General features: G+C 38.3%; 1 protein-coding gene across 7 annotated transcripts in view; it reads right to left on the reverse strand.

Moving 5' to 3' along the window:
* DPY19L3 (dpy-19 like C-mannosyltransferase 3) overlaps positions 1 to 19,389 on the reverse strand; it is a 74,059-nt gene that overhangs the window by 37,279 nt on the left and 17,391 nt on the right. For 4 of the 7 annotated variants that reach the window (XR_002646310.2, XM_022585864.3, XM_022585865.3 and 1 more), the window contains 5 exons: positions 11,687 to 11,777; positions 5,140 to 5,261; positions 4,240 to 4,385; positions 2,180 to 2,303; positions 1,494 to 1,628 (listed from right to left, as the gene is read on the reverse strand). Coding sequence is in view for 6 of the 7 variants with exons in the window: in XM_022585864.3 (XP_022441572.2) it covers positions 1,494 to 1,628; positions 2,180 to 2,303; positions 4,240 to 4,385; positions 5,140 to 5,261; positions 11,687 to 11,777 (618 nt within the window). In the remaining variant the exon portion in view is untranslated. The other 3 variants (XM_089902964.1, XM_022585866.3, XM_089902965.1) reach the window with 3 other exon arrangements.

Raw genomic sequence — 19,389 nt, forward strand, 5'->3', positions numbered from 1 at the left:
CACATATATACACATTTTAACTTTGGATTATCCACCTGCTTTCTTTTTTTAATTAAAAATAGTTTTAATTTTTTAATTTTTATTTTATATTGGAGTATAGCTGATAAATGATGTGTTACAGGTATACAGAAAAGTGATTCAGTTATACCCATAGAAGTATCCATTCTTTTTCACATACTTTTCCCATTTATCCATTTATTATAAAAACTTACTTGAGAAAGGGGCTGTGAGTTTGGTCTCAGGAAATATGTAATTGCTGCTATCTGAATTGCAAAGAATGCTTTCTTTACTGTATTTTACCTTCATATCTTCCCCTCTCAAACTCCATCCAAATTCTAGTCTCCTCATTTTTGGTCCACCTCTAGCATCTCTTTTCTGTGAAATCTTTCTAGCCGAAAAAGAAGTCTCCTCTTCTAGACTTCTGGCACTTACTGTTACTACAAATTGACATCTATAGATATACAGACATCCCTCTAATTGTATAGACATCTTTATTTCCCAAGCCAGATGGCAAACTCCCTGTGGATGGGACAATGTCTTATACAGGTTGGAATTTTCTATAGCGCCTATCCTATTATTATGACTCGGTAGATAGATAATATATGTGTGTTGGTTGACTTTAATGTTTCCTAATTCAGATTCAGTCAGTTTCCAAAGATTGTTGCATCTCTTTTGACATGGAATATGTGAGTACAACTCTTCTCTATTAGATTATATTGCTGCCTTAGATCTGGTGATAATATTTTATTATACTTGGAAAATATTTAAGTTACTGTTACTTTGGAATAGTAACTATGAGCAACTTAAAAACATATACAACACATTAAAACATATTTCTGCACATGACAAAAACCATACAGTTAAATGACAGCAGCACACACTGGGAGACAAACAATGGTTTCCTTTATAATTTCCTTATTTCATATGTGACCTCTGACCAATCAATAGGGATTGACATCCCGTACTGGTAAATGTTACTATGAAAATTTTACAAAGTACCACAGAAAAGCTGTTATACACCCATTGATTTCCTTGGGGAAAAAAGGTGGGACAGTACACAGTAATACATTTTAAAATAGCTATCTTATGTTTTAAAATTTAAGTCAACTCTATAAAGGACGACTGATTTAGACATTTGTGCTCCAAATAAATCCATCTTTTTTTTAAGGCCACGCCACATGTGGGATCTTTGTTCCCCGACCAGGGATCGAAACTGTGCCCCCCGCAGTGGAAGTGTGGAGTCTTAACCACTGGCCTGCCAGGGAAGTCCCGAAATAAATCCATCTTTTAATGTAAAATAAGCAGAATAAAAATTAAGATGGTCAAACTAGGCTGCATAAATTACTCAGCTTCAACTGACTATAGCATATTTACATTATAGCTAAGAAGCAGCTTCAACTTTATCATTAAGCATGTGCATATTTTGAGCTCATTCTATCATATAAAACATTAAACAACAACCATCTCAACTGAGAAAAGAGAGCAAACCTTACCTTCACTGCTGGCAGCATGTCCAAGGAGTCCAGTATGAACAGCACTAATGCTTGCATCAGCATCATAAATTGATTAAATTGCCATGTTAGACTAAAGAGAAAAGTTGATATGAAAATGGCAAGAAGTGTCAGCCTCTGTAAAAAGAAAATCTTTGTATAATTTACATGTCTCTAGTAATAAAAAGCCTCTCAGACAAGTGTTCTCAAGAGCAGCCAATATCTCTATAAACCAAACAGAAAAACTATGAACTGTTGCTCTGAAAACTCTTGCATTTGTTATTTAAGTTCTCAATAGCCTGACGTGACACTCTGCATATAAATATTCACATATGGTATGTGTACTCCATATTATCATGGAGGCGATAATGCACCAAATCACCTCAATCATCTCAAGAGCAATGGCTTAAAAATTCTGACAGTTCTGCAGAAATTTTGTGTGGGTTTGCCGTAATTGTTTAAGGGCAGATAATGTAGAGTACATTTTTAACATCAAAAATGAAAACATTTTCTTTGCAAAGTAGGAACAGGTTTAGAAAAAGAAAACTTAATTTAACTCAAGTTAAAGAATTGGTCATGGAATAAGAACTATTAACATGCACTTGGACACTATGAACATCACATTTTCTGAAGCTTCTAAGATCAAATTGGAGAACTAAAAATATATACAAAGTATTATAAAAACTTACTTGAGAAAGGGGCTGTAAGTTTGGTCTCAGGAAATATGTAATTGCTGCTATATGAATTGCAAAGAATGGCAGCGCCCAATTCTCTCTCAGTGGGATGGTAAACTCAACCCTTGTGGTATCTATTCTGCACAAGGAAAACACAAAGGACCAAAGTAGTAATTTTTACTATCATTACCTCAAAGATTTCCTAAAGTGAAAGACATATTATGTTAAGTATATTTAGATTTTGGTTCTTGGTTCTCAATAATTTGCCTTTATCATCATCATCATAACGCCTGCAACATAAAACTGGCATTGAGAAAATTTAACTAACCTGTCCACAGGTATGCAGTGGTAGAACTGGGGTAGAACTGGTAGTGCTTTATACTTGAGTCTTAATTTTGTCATTGATTAATAACTTTTAAAAGCTCCTTGACTCCCCTAAAATGTGAACCCCCAGAGGGCAAGTGTAGTTAAGTTTTCAACTTTGTACACCTAGTACCAAGAACGATCCCTATACATACTAGGAATCCAATAAATGTCTTTATTTACTTTTAATAGAAACAATAAATTTGACTTTAATTTATTCTTTTTTTAAATTTATTTTTTGTTGAAGTATAGTTGAATTACAGACTTTAATTTACTCTTAGCAGGAATAATATGTTAGATTAAAATGTTAAGAGCGGACTTCCCTAGTGGCACAGTGGTTGAGGGTCTGCCTGCCGATGCAGCGGACGTGGGTTCGTGCCCCGGTCCGGGAAGATCCCACATGCCGCGGAGCGGCTGGGCCCGTGAGCCATGGCCGCTGAGCCTGCGCGTCCGGAGCCTGTGCTCCGCAACGGGAGAGGCCGCGACAGTGAGAGGCCCGCGTACCGCAAAGAATAAATAAATAAATAAAAAATAAATAAAATGTTAAGAGGCAGCATAACATAGTGGTCTCACACTCTGCATTTGAGTTCTGACCAAGACTTAGCTCCATGTGTGCACGCGTGTGTGTGCGTGTGCCTTTCTCTATGTATAAATATATATGCCTATATAAATATTCTCATATATATATACACACACATGCACACATAACCTTTTTACGTATTTATACATATAACGTATATGTATAAAACGACCTTTTAAGCTTCAATTACCTCACTTCTAAAATAGTAATAATGGGCTTCCCTGGTGGCGCAAGTGGTTGAGAGTCCGCCTGCCGATGCAGGGGACACGGGTTCGTGCCCCGGTCCGGGAAGATCCCACGCGCCGCGGAGCGGCTGGGCCCGTGAGCCATGGCCGCTGAGCCTGCGCATCCGGAGCCTGTGCTCCGCAACGGGAGAGGCCACAACACTGAGAGGCCCGCATACCACACACACAGACACAAAATAAAATAAAATAAAATAAAATAGTAATAATAATAGTACCCACTCTACAGGGTTGTTAAAATCATAAAGTATGATTTAAAGTGCTTGGCATATAGTAAGCACTCAGTAAAGTTATAATAAAAAGTAATTTGTTGAGGATTACAACATAAAATCAACATCAGAATTCATGTTCAAGTTTTAAGACTGCTACTGACTACTGGTGTTGCTTTTAATAGGTCAGGCAATAATTCGATTTATCTCGAATATGTTTTTTAAAAATGCTACTTCATAATGCTCCAGGGTTTGGAAATTAATAGATATTAATTAAATAATGTAAGAACTTCCTTACACTTGTACAGTGCTTTATACTTTGCTAATTATGAGCTGCATACAATCTTACTGAGGTTGATAATAAAGATATTAATAAACCTTTTAAGAGATGAGATTTGTGGCTGGAGAAATACTGATCACACAGCAAGTTGGTAATAGAATTGGGATTATTATAGATGATTCTCTTGACTTACACTTCAGTGTTTTGTTCCTCAGCTGTAGATATACATATAAAAGTAGGACTTTCTACCTTACTAAATAAGAAAACCTCCACTAGGTAACCCAAAGAGAAAATACTCCACACAAAATGTGGCAGAACAACCTTCTTTAAACTGGAAATGAAGTAACTTCATTTTAACTTATACCTTAAAAAGGGAGAAGGGAATACTGATTCCAACTCACCTATTTGTGACATACCAGAAAGCTGCTAAGAGTCCTGACAGCCACGTACCACTCAGGAGCCAGCTGGTTATGTAAAGAGCTGTGACATACATTGCTTGGAGTCCAAATAAGGTGTAAATATAAAAATAAACTGGCTCTATATATTTCTGTAAGGGAATGATAAAAAACGTCTGTTAAAGAAGCCCTACTCCTTCTCATTGCCATTTACAAAATATGACAGTGGAAATTTAATATTCAGAAGCTTGGTATTAATTCCAAGAAATAAGCGTACATCACTCCTTCCTGTGTAAAAGTGTGCTAGCAGCCTTTCTTCTCAATACAAAAGCAGACAAGGAAGTCCTTGAGGATTCTGGCTTCATTTTTTGTTTTTTTAAAGTATTTATTTATTTATTTGGCTGCCCTGGGTCTTAGTTGCGGCACGTGGGATCTAGTACCCTGACCAGGGACCAAACCCAGGCCCCCCTGCATTGGGAGCGCGGAGTCCTCACCACTGGACCACCAGGGAAGTCCCCAGTTTCACTCTTTAGACGAGTTTTACAGCTAACTTTATCCAGTATTACCTTATTCACATGAGAAGTGGTCACTGTGATTTGCTAACTCTCCAGGTTGTTGTTTTTTTATTTCAAAGATAAATGAGGAGTGATCACATGTTTCCAAATGAAAATATTTATCAGCTTCTAGACTGCATACTTTAAGCCTGGAAGCATCTATATGTAAAAATATCTTATAAAATATAAATAAAAAGCAAAATTCACAATATGTATGGAGAAAATTAGGATACTACTGTTTTTATACCAAGCCAGTTGAAGATCAGAAAAACATATGTGAAACATTCAACTTAAAATGTCAGACTTTGACTTTCATCTAATATTAAATTCAATGTCACAGAACACAACATACCTGTATGGGTAGAACTCTATATAAAATACTGAGAAAAACCTCTTGGTAAATATTCATTCGTTGAAGGAGGTTAATTGTCCTCATAGATTCGGTTTTGTTATCATATATTAAGCCATGAAAACCTAAGATTGATATTTGAAAATTCAGTAAAAGATAATTATAATTAAATTATTCATTCAAAACTATTCATAGATTCTTTAGTATACGCCAGAGAATGTGCTAGGTGTTGCGGATATAATAGTCCTATCCATGAAAAGCATACCATATATTAGATGGACATTATTTAAATGTTTACACAAACATAGGTAAATTATAACTTCTGTGATGTAATAGAAGAACCGTATGATTCTTCTACAGAAATTTGGGCAAGAGGATTTTATATTTCCCTGCTCTGCCTTCCTGCCATGAGACCTGTAGTACCTCCTTTGGGAGAGTATATGAAGCCTCCCTCCCACCCCCAGGGATGGGTTTGGCCATTTGACTTGCTCTGACCAATGGCAGGTGAGTGGATGTGACACAGGTCACATCTGAGCAGAATCTTTAAGAGACAATGCATGCTTCCACCAGCAATCTTGCTCTTTCCCTCTGCAGTGGTAACAGTATGTTCCACATAGGGGCTGGATAATGAGAGTGAGAAATAAATCTGTTGTTATAGAATTCCATTGTTATATTGAGGTCATTTGCTACTGTAACCAAGCCAACTAATTAACAGAAGGTATGAACAGTTCACAGAAGAAAACATGCACACAGTCCTTACACATCTGAAAAGATGCTCAACCTCACTCCTACTAGAATAGCAAATTAAAACTACACTAAGATATCGTTTCTCACCTAGCAGCTTGGAAAAAATCAAGAAGTTTGACAATATACTCTGTTAGTGAGGCTGTAAGCCTCTTTCATACACTGTAGTTGGGAATGCAAAATGGTATAATCCCTATGGAAGACAATTTGGCAACACCTAGCAAAATTACATGTGCATTTACTCTTTGATCCAGGAAGCCCATGTCTAGGAACAGATTCCAAAGACAGACTGGCAAAAAGACAAAATGACATAGGTACAAGGTCATTCCTGCAGTGCCATCTGTAAAAGCAAAAGATCAGAAACAATGCCAAAGTCCATCAACAGGAGGTGTTTTGGAATGAAATGTGTCCCCCCAAATTCCTATGTTGAAGCCCTAACCCCAATGTGTCTGTATTTGGATAGGGTCTACAAGGAGGTAAAAAGGTTAAGTGAGGTCATAGGGTGGGGCCTTAATCAGATAGGACTTGGTGTCCTTATAAGAAGAGGAACCAACAAGAGAGGGCTCTCTCCCTCCCTCTATGCACACACACAGCAGAAAGGCCTTGTAAGGACATGGCAAGAAGGTGGCCATCTACAAGCCAGAAAGAGGCTTCACCAGAAACCAACCCCGACAGTACCTTGATCATAGACTTCTGGCCTCCAGAACTGAAAGAAAATAAATTTGTACTGTTTAAGCTACCCACTCTGTGTTATTTTGTTACGGCAGTCCTACTAGACTAATACAGGAGTGTTATGGACTGAGACTTTATATGGCCCCCTACTTTGAAGCCCTAAGGCCGCCCCCCTCCAATGTGATGGTATTGAAGATGAGCCTTTGGGAGGTAATTAGGTAGAGACAAAGGTTATAAGAGGGGGACCCTCATAATGGGATTAGTGCTCTTATCAGAAGAGACACTGGAGAGCTTGCTCTCTGTCTCTGTCTTCCATGTGAGGATGCAAAGAGAGGTGGCCAGCAACAAGCCAAGAGAGTCCTCACCAGAACCCAACTGTGCTGGTACTCTGATCTTAGACTTCCAGCCTTTGGAACTGTGAGAAAATAAATTTCTGTTTTTTTAAGCCACCCAGTCAATGTTAGTTTGTTATGGCAGCCTGAGTAGACAAAGACAAGAAGGCTACTTGAATAAAGTTATGGTTACCCACACCAAGGAGTACTATGCAACTGCAAGAAAATAAGTAAGTAAATAAATAAGGAATATCATGATACTCTACTATAGAGTGATCAAGATTTCAGTCAAGTGAAAAAAGCAAACTAGAGGACAGTGTATACAGTAAGCAGGGTTTTTTCTGTAATAAAAGGGAAAATATGAATATATAAAGTATTTGCTTATATTGAAAATACTAACGGTAGAAGAATAAACCAAAAACTAATACAAATAGTTACCTAAAGAGTGAGGAAAGAAACAGGGTGGAGGTGACAGGGATGGAGGTGGACTTCCCTGAATGCTCCCTGTTTTATAGTTTTGACTTTGGAACCATGTAAACATTTTTTTAATAAGTATAAAAAATATATAAAATTTTTTAACAAAGCAATCACTGAAAACCAAAAGCAAGATAAAACAAAGAAACCTACTGAGTTGGTAGCTTGGTCACATAAAAAGAACTCTTTCCAGTGTTCTTGGGAATAGAGGAATATGACTGTAAATTCCTAGTAGGCTACATCCTAAGGACAAAAAGAATTAGAAAGACAGCTTGAACTGTTTTCAGGCAATCATACTGTTTGTAGCAATATTATCATTGCTACACTGAAAGTATTCTACATAGCAGCATAAAACAAATAAGTGATAATGTCATAGAAGCCAAAATTTTCAACTTAAAGAAAACAAGATACAAATATAAAGTCAAAAAAGTAAAAACCTTGTTATCCTAATTTTGAACTAAAAATAGCTCTATTCATATTTTCTTTTAGGAAAAAAAAATCATATTTCCTACTCTGCTCCCTAAAGGTCTGGAAATAAGGACCAAACTAGTAGCAATAAGTGCCTCTAGTACCCAGACTGTGGTCTCTAAATAGCCACTAAAGAGAACTGGGGCTCCTTGGAGAAACAGCTGATTCTAGGTCACGGGTAGGAAATACACAAAATGGGCTTGAAACATCTTGTCATGCCAAAGGAGTTTTCAAAGGCTACTGGAGTCATGTCAAAAAGACAGCAGTTGGTGGTTAAGAATCCACCTGCCAATGCAGAGGAGAAGGTTTCAAGCCCTGGTCCGGGAAGATCCCACATGCCGCAGAGCAACTAAGCCCAGGTGCCACAACTACTGAGCCTGCGCTCTAGAGCCCACAAGCCACAACTACTGAGCCTGTGTGCCACAACTACTGAAGCCTGCATGCCTAGAACCCGTGCTCCGCAACGAGACAAGCCACCACAATGAGAAGCCTGTGCACCACAATGAAGAGTAGCCCCAGCTTGCCACAACTAGAGAAAGCCCGCACAGCAACGAAAAGCCCAATGCAGCCAAAAAAAAAAAAAAAAAGACAGCAGCTGATTTGAAGGGCATCCCACTGGCCAAAGACTGGACAACTTGTTATAAGAAGAATAATGCAAAAGATTGAAATGCATGAAATATGTTAGAAATCCATGTGTTTATGATAATATTTAAAAAGCAAACCTTTAGGGGATGCTAGAGAGGTAACTCATTCTAAAACAAAGGGAAAGGATCAATACTTATCCCACCTTTCCTTTAGGAACTGACATTCTGGGTTGCCAAATAGTTGATGAGAAAACGTTTTTATTTAGAGAGGAAGTCCATCTGATAATGATGGAAGGAATTACAGAATCAGAATATCACCATGCTATAGTCCTTATGTAATGAACAGATTTAAGTAATGATCATCAATGGTGATAAACCTAGGTGAAAGGCTAACTAAGAACTTAATAATGGATGGCCCAGTCTAAACTCCAAAAGAATGAGCTGCACATTATGTACCCCCTGATGTGGAAGTGTACAACACCATCTAGGAAGTATTCTTGCTAAAAAGCAGAACCTAAATCTGAGCAAGCCTCTAGATCTAACTGCCAATTAAGAGGAAATTCAGACAACAGAGAAACACTGAATGGCACCATTGGGGCTCCACCAAAATCCAGAAAGTGGAAAACTCAGACAAAGCAATCAGTGTTTCCAGTGAAGAATTACAAGAAAAAAAAGATGGTTAGAAATCCATAGCTTAAAAGAAACAAAGATAGCGAAAGACTGCAATGTATGAGCTTTATTTGGATTTCAAAACTACATTAAAAATCTGTAAGAGGAAAATGAGAATATTGAATAGATATTTGATATTAAGTAATTTCTTAATTGTGATAATGACAACTTGGTTATGTTTATAAAAGGGATGGGCTTCCCTGGTGGCGCAGTGGTTGAGAGTCCGCCTGCCGATGCAGGGGACACGGGTTCGTGCCCCAGTCCGGGAGGATCCTGCATGCTGCGGAGCAGCTGGGCCCGTGAGCCATGGCCGCTGAGCCTGCGCGTCCGGAACCTGTGCTCCGCAGCGGGGGAGGCCACCAGCAGTGAGAGGCCCGTGTACCGCAAAAAAAAAAAGAAAAAAAAAAAAAAGGGAATTGCCATTCTTTAGAAAATTATACTGATATATTTACAGATGAAGCAATATGATGTCTTGGAGTTACTCCAAAATTATCCAGGTTGAGGATGGGGGTAGAGAGGAAACAAGATTGTTCATAAACTGGTAACCACTGTAATTGAGTGATACTTGAGTGCAAATCCATTAGAGGATTTTCTCTACCTTTTTATATGTTTGAAAGTTTCTAAAAGAATAATCTTAACAAATAACTAAATGAATTGAAACAGATCAACCACTGAGTTCATAGTGATACTTAGAAAGAAAATACTCATTATTCACCTTTAGAGCAGAGGTTTTCAACTTCAACACTACCAGTATTTTGACATTTTGGTCCCGATACTTCTTTGTTGGGGGGACTGTCCTGAGCAGTACAGGATGTTTAGCAGCATCTCTGCCCTCTACTCACTAAATTCCAGTAGCACACTCACCCTCTCCCCCGTAAAGTGTAACAATCAAAACCATCTCTGGACATTCCAGATGTCCCCCAGGGACACAACTGCCCTTCAATAAGAACCCCTGCTTTGGGGAATGCTAGAGAAGCAACTCATAATTTTGAGAACTTGTAAGTACAGCTGATTCTCATTACTCACCACAGTTATGTTCTATAAAATTGCAATGAAAACTGTATTAGCAATACTGAATGAGGAGGAAATACAGGGTTACTTTCCTACAAGCTTCTGGTCATGCATTTTCATCAACTGATCAACACATGACCTTGATTTATATGAGTTTTTGTCTAAAGACACCTTTAGTATATATTGTTGTTTCATTAACATTTAACTCATGGCCGACAGCACTCTAACTCACACCTGAACAAAGCTCATCTAACACACGTTATTTTCTCTGTATGCCTTCACCATAGCCTTCTCGCACTTAGGAAAACTAGACAGCACTGCAGCACTACGCTTGTGGGCCACTTTAAACAGGAAAATCACCGACGAAAACCACAAAAATGCAAAAAAAACATGGCACTAAACAGATTGTGAAAAGGACTCTGTAGTCTGAGCTGAAACACGAAAGCACTGCATCACCTTATTTGACCTCAGCTGGGAACACACAAATGAAGCAAGTAAAAATTTTCACTGCTGTGCACATGTCCGTGAATGACTGTGAAAGCACCAGGACTACTGATTCTGGGGTTACAAATAAGTTTCAGAGAGTAGGTGAATTTGCAAATATAGAATCCATGAATAATGAGGATCAACTGTATGGGGGAAAAATCAACACTTATCCTGCCTTTTTTGATAAACTGTAGCTCGGGGTAATCAAATAGCTGATGAGAAAAAGGTTTTCTATCTAACAGAGTTCCAGCTAATAAACGCAGGAGGAATGAGAGTCACTTCTGTAACTCTATTGAAATAATGGACAGAGCCAATAGTCATCAATGGCTGCTAAAACCATTAAGTGCAAGGCTGGTGAGTAATTAACCTTATTATGTGTGAATGCAACTATCCACACAGGAATCAACTGATTAACTTTTATGGCACTAAAAGAAAGGCAACCAAAATTTCATGTCTCCTATCGTGATAAAATTAGCAGTACAAAACATCGCCCATGAAGAATTCTTGCCAAAAATATATCCATAACAAAGCCTAGAAAAAGGCAATTCTCTGTTATATGCACCCATATGAAGCATATAACGCATATATTGAGTAGGAGAGACCCTTTTGGAGGGTTCCATTAAATGGAGTAAAGGTAAAGAGTATGTGCTCTAAACCACTTAGAAACACAGAAAACATGGGAAAATGGTAACTGCAAAATAAAGGAATGAATGGGGGCACTGGGGACAAAAAAGACAACTGTAATTCTCATTTGTACTACCAAAACGTCTCCTGTTTTCAGACAATACTCCTTTCACATACAAAGACCTTTTCCAAAATGACCATGAAAACAATTAACAGCAAAACCAAGAAACTGTGAACAGATAATTAGGGATGGAGTAGAGCTGAGAAGCAAGGAGAGGAGAACTACATAAAATATTACGTAACTTCTTCCAAAGCAAAACATTTTCATGGATTGATTATGTTAACAAGGAAAAAAACTATACAAGTTCAAGGAAAAACTACACAAGATCTATAAAGCATTTAGAATGCATTAGTGCAAAAGTATATTTTAGCAGAAATATTGAAAAGAATGCAGTAGACCCCAATAAAACTATTAGTTGTGATTACCTTGCATGAGGGTTGGAGCCTGCAGCATCTGCTTGTAGTAGGAGTAATACAGTCCACATTCTGTTCTGAATGAGATTTCTCGCTCCACTTCCTGAAATAAAGTTAGGTCTACTGGGTTTACATGACCTAGTTTTGTTTAAATATCTATTGTCACTGTAGAAACAGGATATAGAACTACAACTTAAAAGAAAAACACAAAAACAAAAACCTCTGACAACAGTCTTAAGAAATCCTGGCAAATAAAAACAATAAAAGGCTAATAATTATTGAAGCTGGGTGTATATTATAGGGGTTTATTTCACTATTCTCGCTATTTTTGTGGATGTTTAAAATTTCCTATAACAAACCATTTTTAACAATGGAGAAAACTAGTTCCATTTAAGTTAATGTTTCAGAGTTAACGTTTTTAATTTCACACAAATTAAAACCTTAAAAAAGTACCACCATTCTTATGTAATATTAGTGAAAAACAAAATAGGGACAGTAGAAAAAAGTCTCTCAAATAAAAAGAACTATAACTGCATTAGACACCTGCCTAAAAGCTAACAATATTATATAAGATTAATAATTTTCTTTTTATTCTAAGAATACAAGGTATTCTTAGTAAAATGGGGCAGACCTTTTACATGTGAATTGTACTTTGACATGTGTAACCTTGGTGGAAAGATGTTCATGAAGGAAAATGGATACAAGAAATATTAAACTGCTTTTATATAAATATTCAATTTTAGAAGAACTGAAAATTTAAAGTAGTAGCTATTAGTCAATTTGGTTGTAAGGTGCTTTTATGAAATTTAAGATTTAAATCAGTAATATAAAATATGGAGGCAACTGGTAACAAGAATGGGGAAGACTTTCTGGAATAATCCTATTAATACCCTTAGATCCTATATTTCATATATATATAACAGTATAAATGAACAAAAAATTATAACTGGGGCTTCCCTGGTGGCACAGTGGTTGGGGGTCCGCCTGCCGATGCAGGGGACGGGGGTTCGTGCCCCGGTCCAGGAGGATCCCACATGCCGCGGAGCGGCTGGGCCCGTGAGCTGGCTGCTGGGCCTGTGCGTCCAGAGCCTGTGCTCCACGGCGCGAGAGGCCACAAGAGTGAGAGGCCCGCGTACCACAAAAAAAAAAAAAAAATATATATATATATATATAACCTATGTCATTATAGATTCTTTTACACCAGTGTTGAAAAACCAGGTTCTGCAACACACTGTCTAAAATGTAATACCATCTATGTTTTTTCCTATACAGCGGATCCATATTCCACAAACCCAACTTTACTGGAGGAGGATGACAAACACTGAATATCTTACTTTCTAGTGGATAAACTTCTTTTAGCACATCTTTGTTTTCCCCTACCTCCAATTATTTTTCAAATAGTAATAAACATTTCATTAAAAGAACCAGTCATGCTATTTATCTTCAGATCTGCCCCGTAAGATATTTAAAGAGGGACTTCCCTGGTGGTCCAGTGGTTAAGAATCCACCTTCCAATGCAGGGGATGAAGGTTCGATCCCTGGTGGGGGAACGAAGATCCCACATGCCGTGGGCCAACGAAGAGCCCGTGCGCCTGCAACTAAGACCTGACACAGCCAAAAATAAAAATAATAATAAAAAAAAAAGGATATTTAAAGAAATATTTCTCCTACCCTTTAAAAAAGTATTATAAATTAATTCACGAATAGAGCATTGAATACTCAACTATCAAAGAGTATAAACATCCACTTACTGATATTAAAACAATTATGTTTCATCATTAACTCTTTTTCAAAAAAGCAGAAGGCACAGGGTAGCAAACCTTCTTATATAATGAGCTTCCTTTCACAGAAAACAATTTTTTTTTTGCGGTACGCGGGCCTCTCACTGTTGTGGCCTCTCCCGTTGCGGAGCACAGGCTCTGGACGCGCAGGCTCAGCGGCCATGGCTCACGGGCCCAGCCGCTCCGCGGCATGTGGGATCTTCCCGGACCGGGGTGCAAACCCGTGTCCCCTGCATCGGCAGGCGGACTCTCAACCACTGCGCAGGGGAGCCCAGAAAACAAATTTATCCTTGGGAAATCAAACATAAGAAAAAAAAGGCTCATCGGGTTTTGAAATTTGATTTCATTAGCACACTTGCTTTACAAAAAGGACAACAGAAAATGATGTAGCTCTTTTAGCTTTTACATTTACTACTGATTTGTGTTGTGTCTTTCATACCTGTAAAGTTTTATCTTTTGGCAGTCACATTAATCCATTCACCTTTAATCTTTGGGAAAAACTGCTCCACTGCTTTTGATAACATAAAACTAAATTGGTATTAATTGTTTCCAGAATGTTCAACCTCCTCCGTGGTCAGGTAACCATAGAAACTATGAATTGACATTAACTAAGCAAATACTAGCTTCTGCCCATGCAAATAAGAAAAAAAACCACATTAAGTATATTACATTCCTTTCCTTCTCTCCAGCTGCCTTAAAGTGCTCAAAGTGTGGCTGCCTTCAATGGAATATTCTAACATCAAACACTCATGCCCAAACCAAACTGGAGAACGAAAACAGTCATTCACATGTAGGGGGCTCCCTATCGGACATGGTTCTAAAAGGAGACTGACTTCATGAAGATGCAGAAAGAGAAAAAAAACCGCTCAAAGTACTAAAAGTAGAAAGCCACTTTTGTGCCCCATCTCTCTCTTTTAACATACCCAGAATGTGTAAAGAACAGAGGGGATCCTGATTAGTAAAAATGCCTTTCAACATGATTAATTGGTAATCTTGGCACCAGCTGTATAGAACCAAATGCTATACTTTATTAGACAGACACTTGCAAGTTTTACATCTGCTTCATGCTAAGAGAACATCTGCTCTACTCAAAACACTTTTCCAGTTTTTATACAGCAATTTATACTTTGCCTGGTGGATAGTGTCAATGAAAAGGTACATCAATAGAAGTTACCCTGTGAAGAACACAAAACGAACAAATACTTCATATTTTAAATTGCACAAGTTCCACAGGGGAAGCACTGTTGAGAGGATAAAAAACATTGTCTCTGAAGATGACAGAGAAAAGCAGAAAGACAAAATAATTGTATTTTTAAGAAATTGTACAGCTAAAGCCATTTAAGTAGTAGTTAATATAGTAATTTAACAGAAGTACTAAAAGGAAATAAGCATGAAGAAAAGAAAATGACTAATTAATGTTGCCAGGGCATGCAACTAATGTTTTGCATGCCCTGGCAACACACAAAAGGTAATAAGCCCTTTTAGACAAATGACACCAAATTTGCAAAGGAACCATATCATTAGTTTTAAAAAATCTCATGTAAATAACTTTGTTTATAAAAATTGTCCCCCCCAAAACAACTAGGCAACTGGTAGTGGGGAAGCCATTGAAAGATTAACATTAAAGGTAAAATTCACATTAAAGATTACATTAAAGACAAATGTAATCTTTCAGAATTAAGTTAACAAATCATCTCACTAAGCAACAGTAGCTCGTGATAAGACAGCTGTTCTTAAAGTTCTGTACAGGGAATCATGCCCTCAGCAAACATATTTATGGCACATACATGGCTTATTGTCTGGTTAAATTCATGTCCATCTGTTAGAATGGAATGATTCTTGCCCTAGAGTTGATTAAAAGCCATGACATATGACAGCTGCCAAGCAGTGTCTGTGACTAGGTTAGACTATTGTTGAAGTGACAGTATTTCCACTGGGCTCGGCTGAAGCAATTATCAGTTGTGGTTCTACCATAGTTACCACTGTGCGGATTAACCCTATTTGGTCTAAAGACTCCTTGCTTTGCAGGAGTATTCAATGGGAAGATGTGCAAATTCTATAAAATCAAATAAATAAGAAAAAATGTTAGCATAAAGAAAAAAGACTTAAAAAAATTGAGTGACTTGAGTACTTTTGGCCAAATGAGAATTACCTTTCCTTATAACTGAACGTTTATTTTCTGAGGAAACAAAAAGGTATAAGAATTCAGTCCTTGATTCCAAGGAGTTTAAGTTTCAATGAGAAAGAACAATGCATTTTTTAAAAAGGAAAATGACTGTTCAAGGAAAGACAGGTATCAATTAGAAGGAATGACAATTCTTTGCCTATTAAACTAGCCTCCGCACTGGATTCTGTGCTTCTAATTGTTATCTTCTTCCTCCAATCGATCTTCGTCATTCACTCATTCATTCATCCATCCATCCACTCATTTATTCATTCAACAAATACCTACTGACCACCAACAATTGACAAGCATTCTTTTGCTGGGAGATTTAGCAGGGAAGAAAAGAGACACAGATCTCTGCCTTCATGGAATTTATAATCTAGAGCAGAAGGAGAAGGGAACAAATAAACAAGTAAAATATACAAAGGAAAGCAGAGAAGTGGTATAGGGAGGGAAGGGGGTGGTGCCATGATCCTGGAGGTGGACAGGGAAGGCCTCGCTGATGAAGTGACACTGACTAGAGAGCGGAAGAGGTGAGGTAGTGAGCCATGTGGATGTCTGAGGGGAGAGCCCATCAGTCAGGCAAAACAGCCCACATGCACCCTGGAGATCAGCGAGGAAGACAGTGTGGCTGGAGTGGAGGGAACAAGGAAGGGGCAGTAATAAGGTCGGGGGGCTGTAGGGGCAGAAGTAGAATCTGAGATGTAATGTGGGGTTAGGGGCTGGACCACTCAGTCTGGGAGACACAAGGACTCTGGGCTCATACTCTGAGCTACAAGGTGTGTGTGCAGGAGGTGGGGAGGTCAGGAGTTTGGTTTTAGACATGTTGAGTTTGAATGTGAAGGGTTTTGAGCAGAGACATACACTGCTATATATTTAAAAGAATCGCACTGGCTGCTGTATTCAGAATAGATTCTACGGGACAAGGGCAAAGCCGGGAAACCAGGAAGGGGGCTGCTGAAGTAATCCTGGTAGAGACAAAGGCGGAGGTTGTGAGAGGTGATCGGATTCTAGACACTGTCAAAAGAAAACTGATTGGGATTTCCTGAAGGATTTAATGTGGGCCACATGTGCCTACTTAATTTAATTACAATTAAAAATTCAGGGGCTTCCCTGGTGGCACAGTGGTTAAGAATCCGCCTGCCAATGCAGGGGACATGGGTTCAAGCCCTGGTCTGGGAAGATCCCACATGCTGCGGAACAACTAAGCCTGTGTGCCACAACTACTGAGCCTGCACTCTAGAGCCCGCAAGCCACAACTATTGAGCCCCTGTGCCACAACTACTGAAACCCACGTGCCTAGAGCCTGTGCTCCGCAACAAGAGAAGCCACCACCATGAGAAGCCTGCGCACTGCAACAAAGAGTAACCCCCACTCGCCACAACTAGAGAAAGCCCGCACTCAGTCAAGGGAGACCCAACGCAGCCAAAAAATAAATGTATATTTAAAAAAAATTAAAAATTCAGTTCCTTAGTTCCTGAGCATATTTGGATAATGGCTATAGTATTACCACAGCAAAGATAAAGAACTTTTCAGCAAAGTTTTTTTTTTAATTGATCTTTATTGGAGTATAATTGCTTCACCATACTGTGTTAGTTTCTGTTGTACAACAAACTGAATCAGCCATATGTATACATATATCCCCATATCCCCTCCCTCTTGAGCCTCCCTCACACCTTCCCTATCCTACCCCCCTCGGTTGTCACAAAGCACTGAGCTGTCTCCCTGTGCTATGCAGCTGCTTCCCACTAGCTGACCATTTACATTTGCTAGTATATGTATGTTGCTGCTACTCACACCTCGCCCCAGCTTCCCCCCCATCCCCGTGTCCTCAAGTCCATTCTCTATGTCTACATCTTTATTCCTGCCCTGCCAGTACGTTTATCAGTACCATTTTTTTTTTTTTTAGATTCCATGTATGTGCGTTAGTATACGGTATTTGTTTTTCTCTTTCTGACTTACTTCACTCTGTATGACAGACTCTAGGTACATCCACCTCACTACAAATAACTCAATTTCGTTTCTCTTTATGGCTGAGTAATATTACATTGTATATATGTGCCACATCTTCTTTATCCATTCATCTGTTGATGGACACTTAGGTTGCTTCCATGTCCTGACTATTGTAAATAGAGCTGCAATGAACATTGTGGTACATGACTCTTTTTGAATTACGGTTTTCTCAGGGTATATGCCAGTAGTGGGATTGCTGGGTCATATGGCAGCTCTATTTTTAGTTTTCTAAGGAACCTCCATACTGTTCTCCATAGTGGCTGTATCAATTTACATTCCCACCAACAGTGCAGGAGGGTTCCCTTTTCACCACACCCTTTCCAGCATTTACTGTTTGTAGATTTTTGATGATGGCCATTCTGACTGGTGTGAGGTGATACCTCATTGTAGTTCTGATTTGCATTTCTCTAATAATTAGTGATGTTGAGCAGCTTTTCATGTGCGTCTTGGCCATCTGTATGTCTTCTTTGGTGAAATGTCTGTTTAGGTCTTCTGCCCATTTTTTAATTGGATTGTTTTTTGTTTTTTTTGCTGATATTGAGCACCATGAGCTGTTTGTATATTTTGGAGATTAACCCTTTGTCCATCATTTCATTTGCAAACATTTTCTCCCATTCTGAGAGTGGTCTTTTCGTCTTGTTTATGGTTTCCTTTGCTGTGCAATAGATTTTAAGTTTATTTAGGTCCCATTTGTTTATTTTTGTTTTTATTTTCATCACTCTAGGAGGTGGGTCAAAAAAGATCTTGCTGTGGTTTATGTCAAAGAGTGTTTTTCCTATGTCGTCCTCTAAGAGTTTTATAGTTCTGGTCTTACATTTAGGTCTTTAATCCATTTGGAGTTAATTTTTGTGTATGGTGTTAGGTAGTGTTCTAATTTCATTCTTTTACATGTAGCTGTCCAGTTTTCCCAGCACCACTTATTGAAGAGGCTGTCTTTTCTCCATTGTATGCTCTTGCCTCCTTTGCCGTAAATTAGGTGACCATACGTGCATGGGTCTATCTCTGGGCTTTCTATACTGTACCATTGATCTATATTTCTGTTTTTGTGCCAGTACCATACTGTCTTGATTACTGCAGCTTTGTAGTATAGTATCAAGTTGGGGAGACTGATTCCTCCAGCTCCATTTCTCTTTTTCAAGACTGCTTTTGTATTTGTGATCTTTTGTGTTTCCATATGAATTGTAAAATTTTTTGTTCTAATTCTGTGAAGAATGCCATTGGTAGTTTGATAGGGATTGCACTGAATCTGTAGATTGCTTTGGGTAGTATAGTCATTTTCACAATATTGATTCTTCCAATCCAAGAACATGGTATATTTCTCCATCTGTTTATGTCATCTTTGATTTCATTCATCAGTGTTTTATAGTTTTTGGAGTACAAGTCTTTTGCCTCCTTAGGTAGGTTTATTCCTAGGTATTTTATTCTTTTTGTTGCGATGGTAAATGGGATTGTTTCCTTAATTTCTCTTTCTGATTTTTCGTTGTTAGTGTATAGGAATGCCAGAGATTTCTGTGCATTAATTTTGTATCCTGCAACCTTACCAAATTCACTGATTAGTTCTAGTAGTTTTCTGGTGGCATCTTTAGGATTTTCTATGTATAGTATCATGTCATCTGTAAACAGTGACAGTTTTACTTCTTCTTTTCCAATTTGTATTCCTTTCATTTCTTTTTCTTCTCTGATTGCCGTGGCTAGGACTTCACCATTGAATAATAGTGGCGAGAGTGGACATCCTTGTCTCATTCCTGATCTTGATG

This window comes from Delphinapterus leucas, chromosome 20 (assembly GCF_059928025.1).
Source record: "Delphinapterus leucas isolate spDelLeu-1000000601 "Yukka" chromosome 20, BTC_Dleu_Yukka2, whole genome shotgun sequence".
In the NCBI taxonomy this organism is placed as follows: Eukaryota; Metazoa; Chordata; class Mammalia; order Artiodactyla; family Monodontidae; genus Delphinapterus; species Delphinapterus leucas.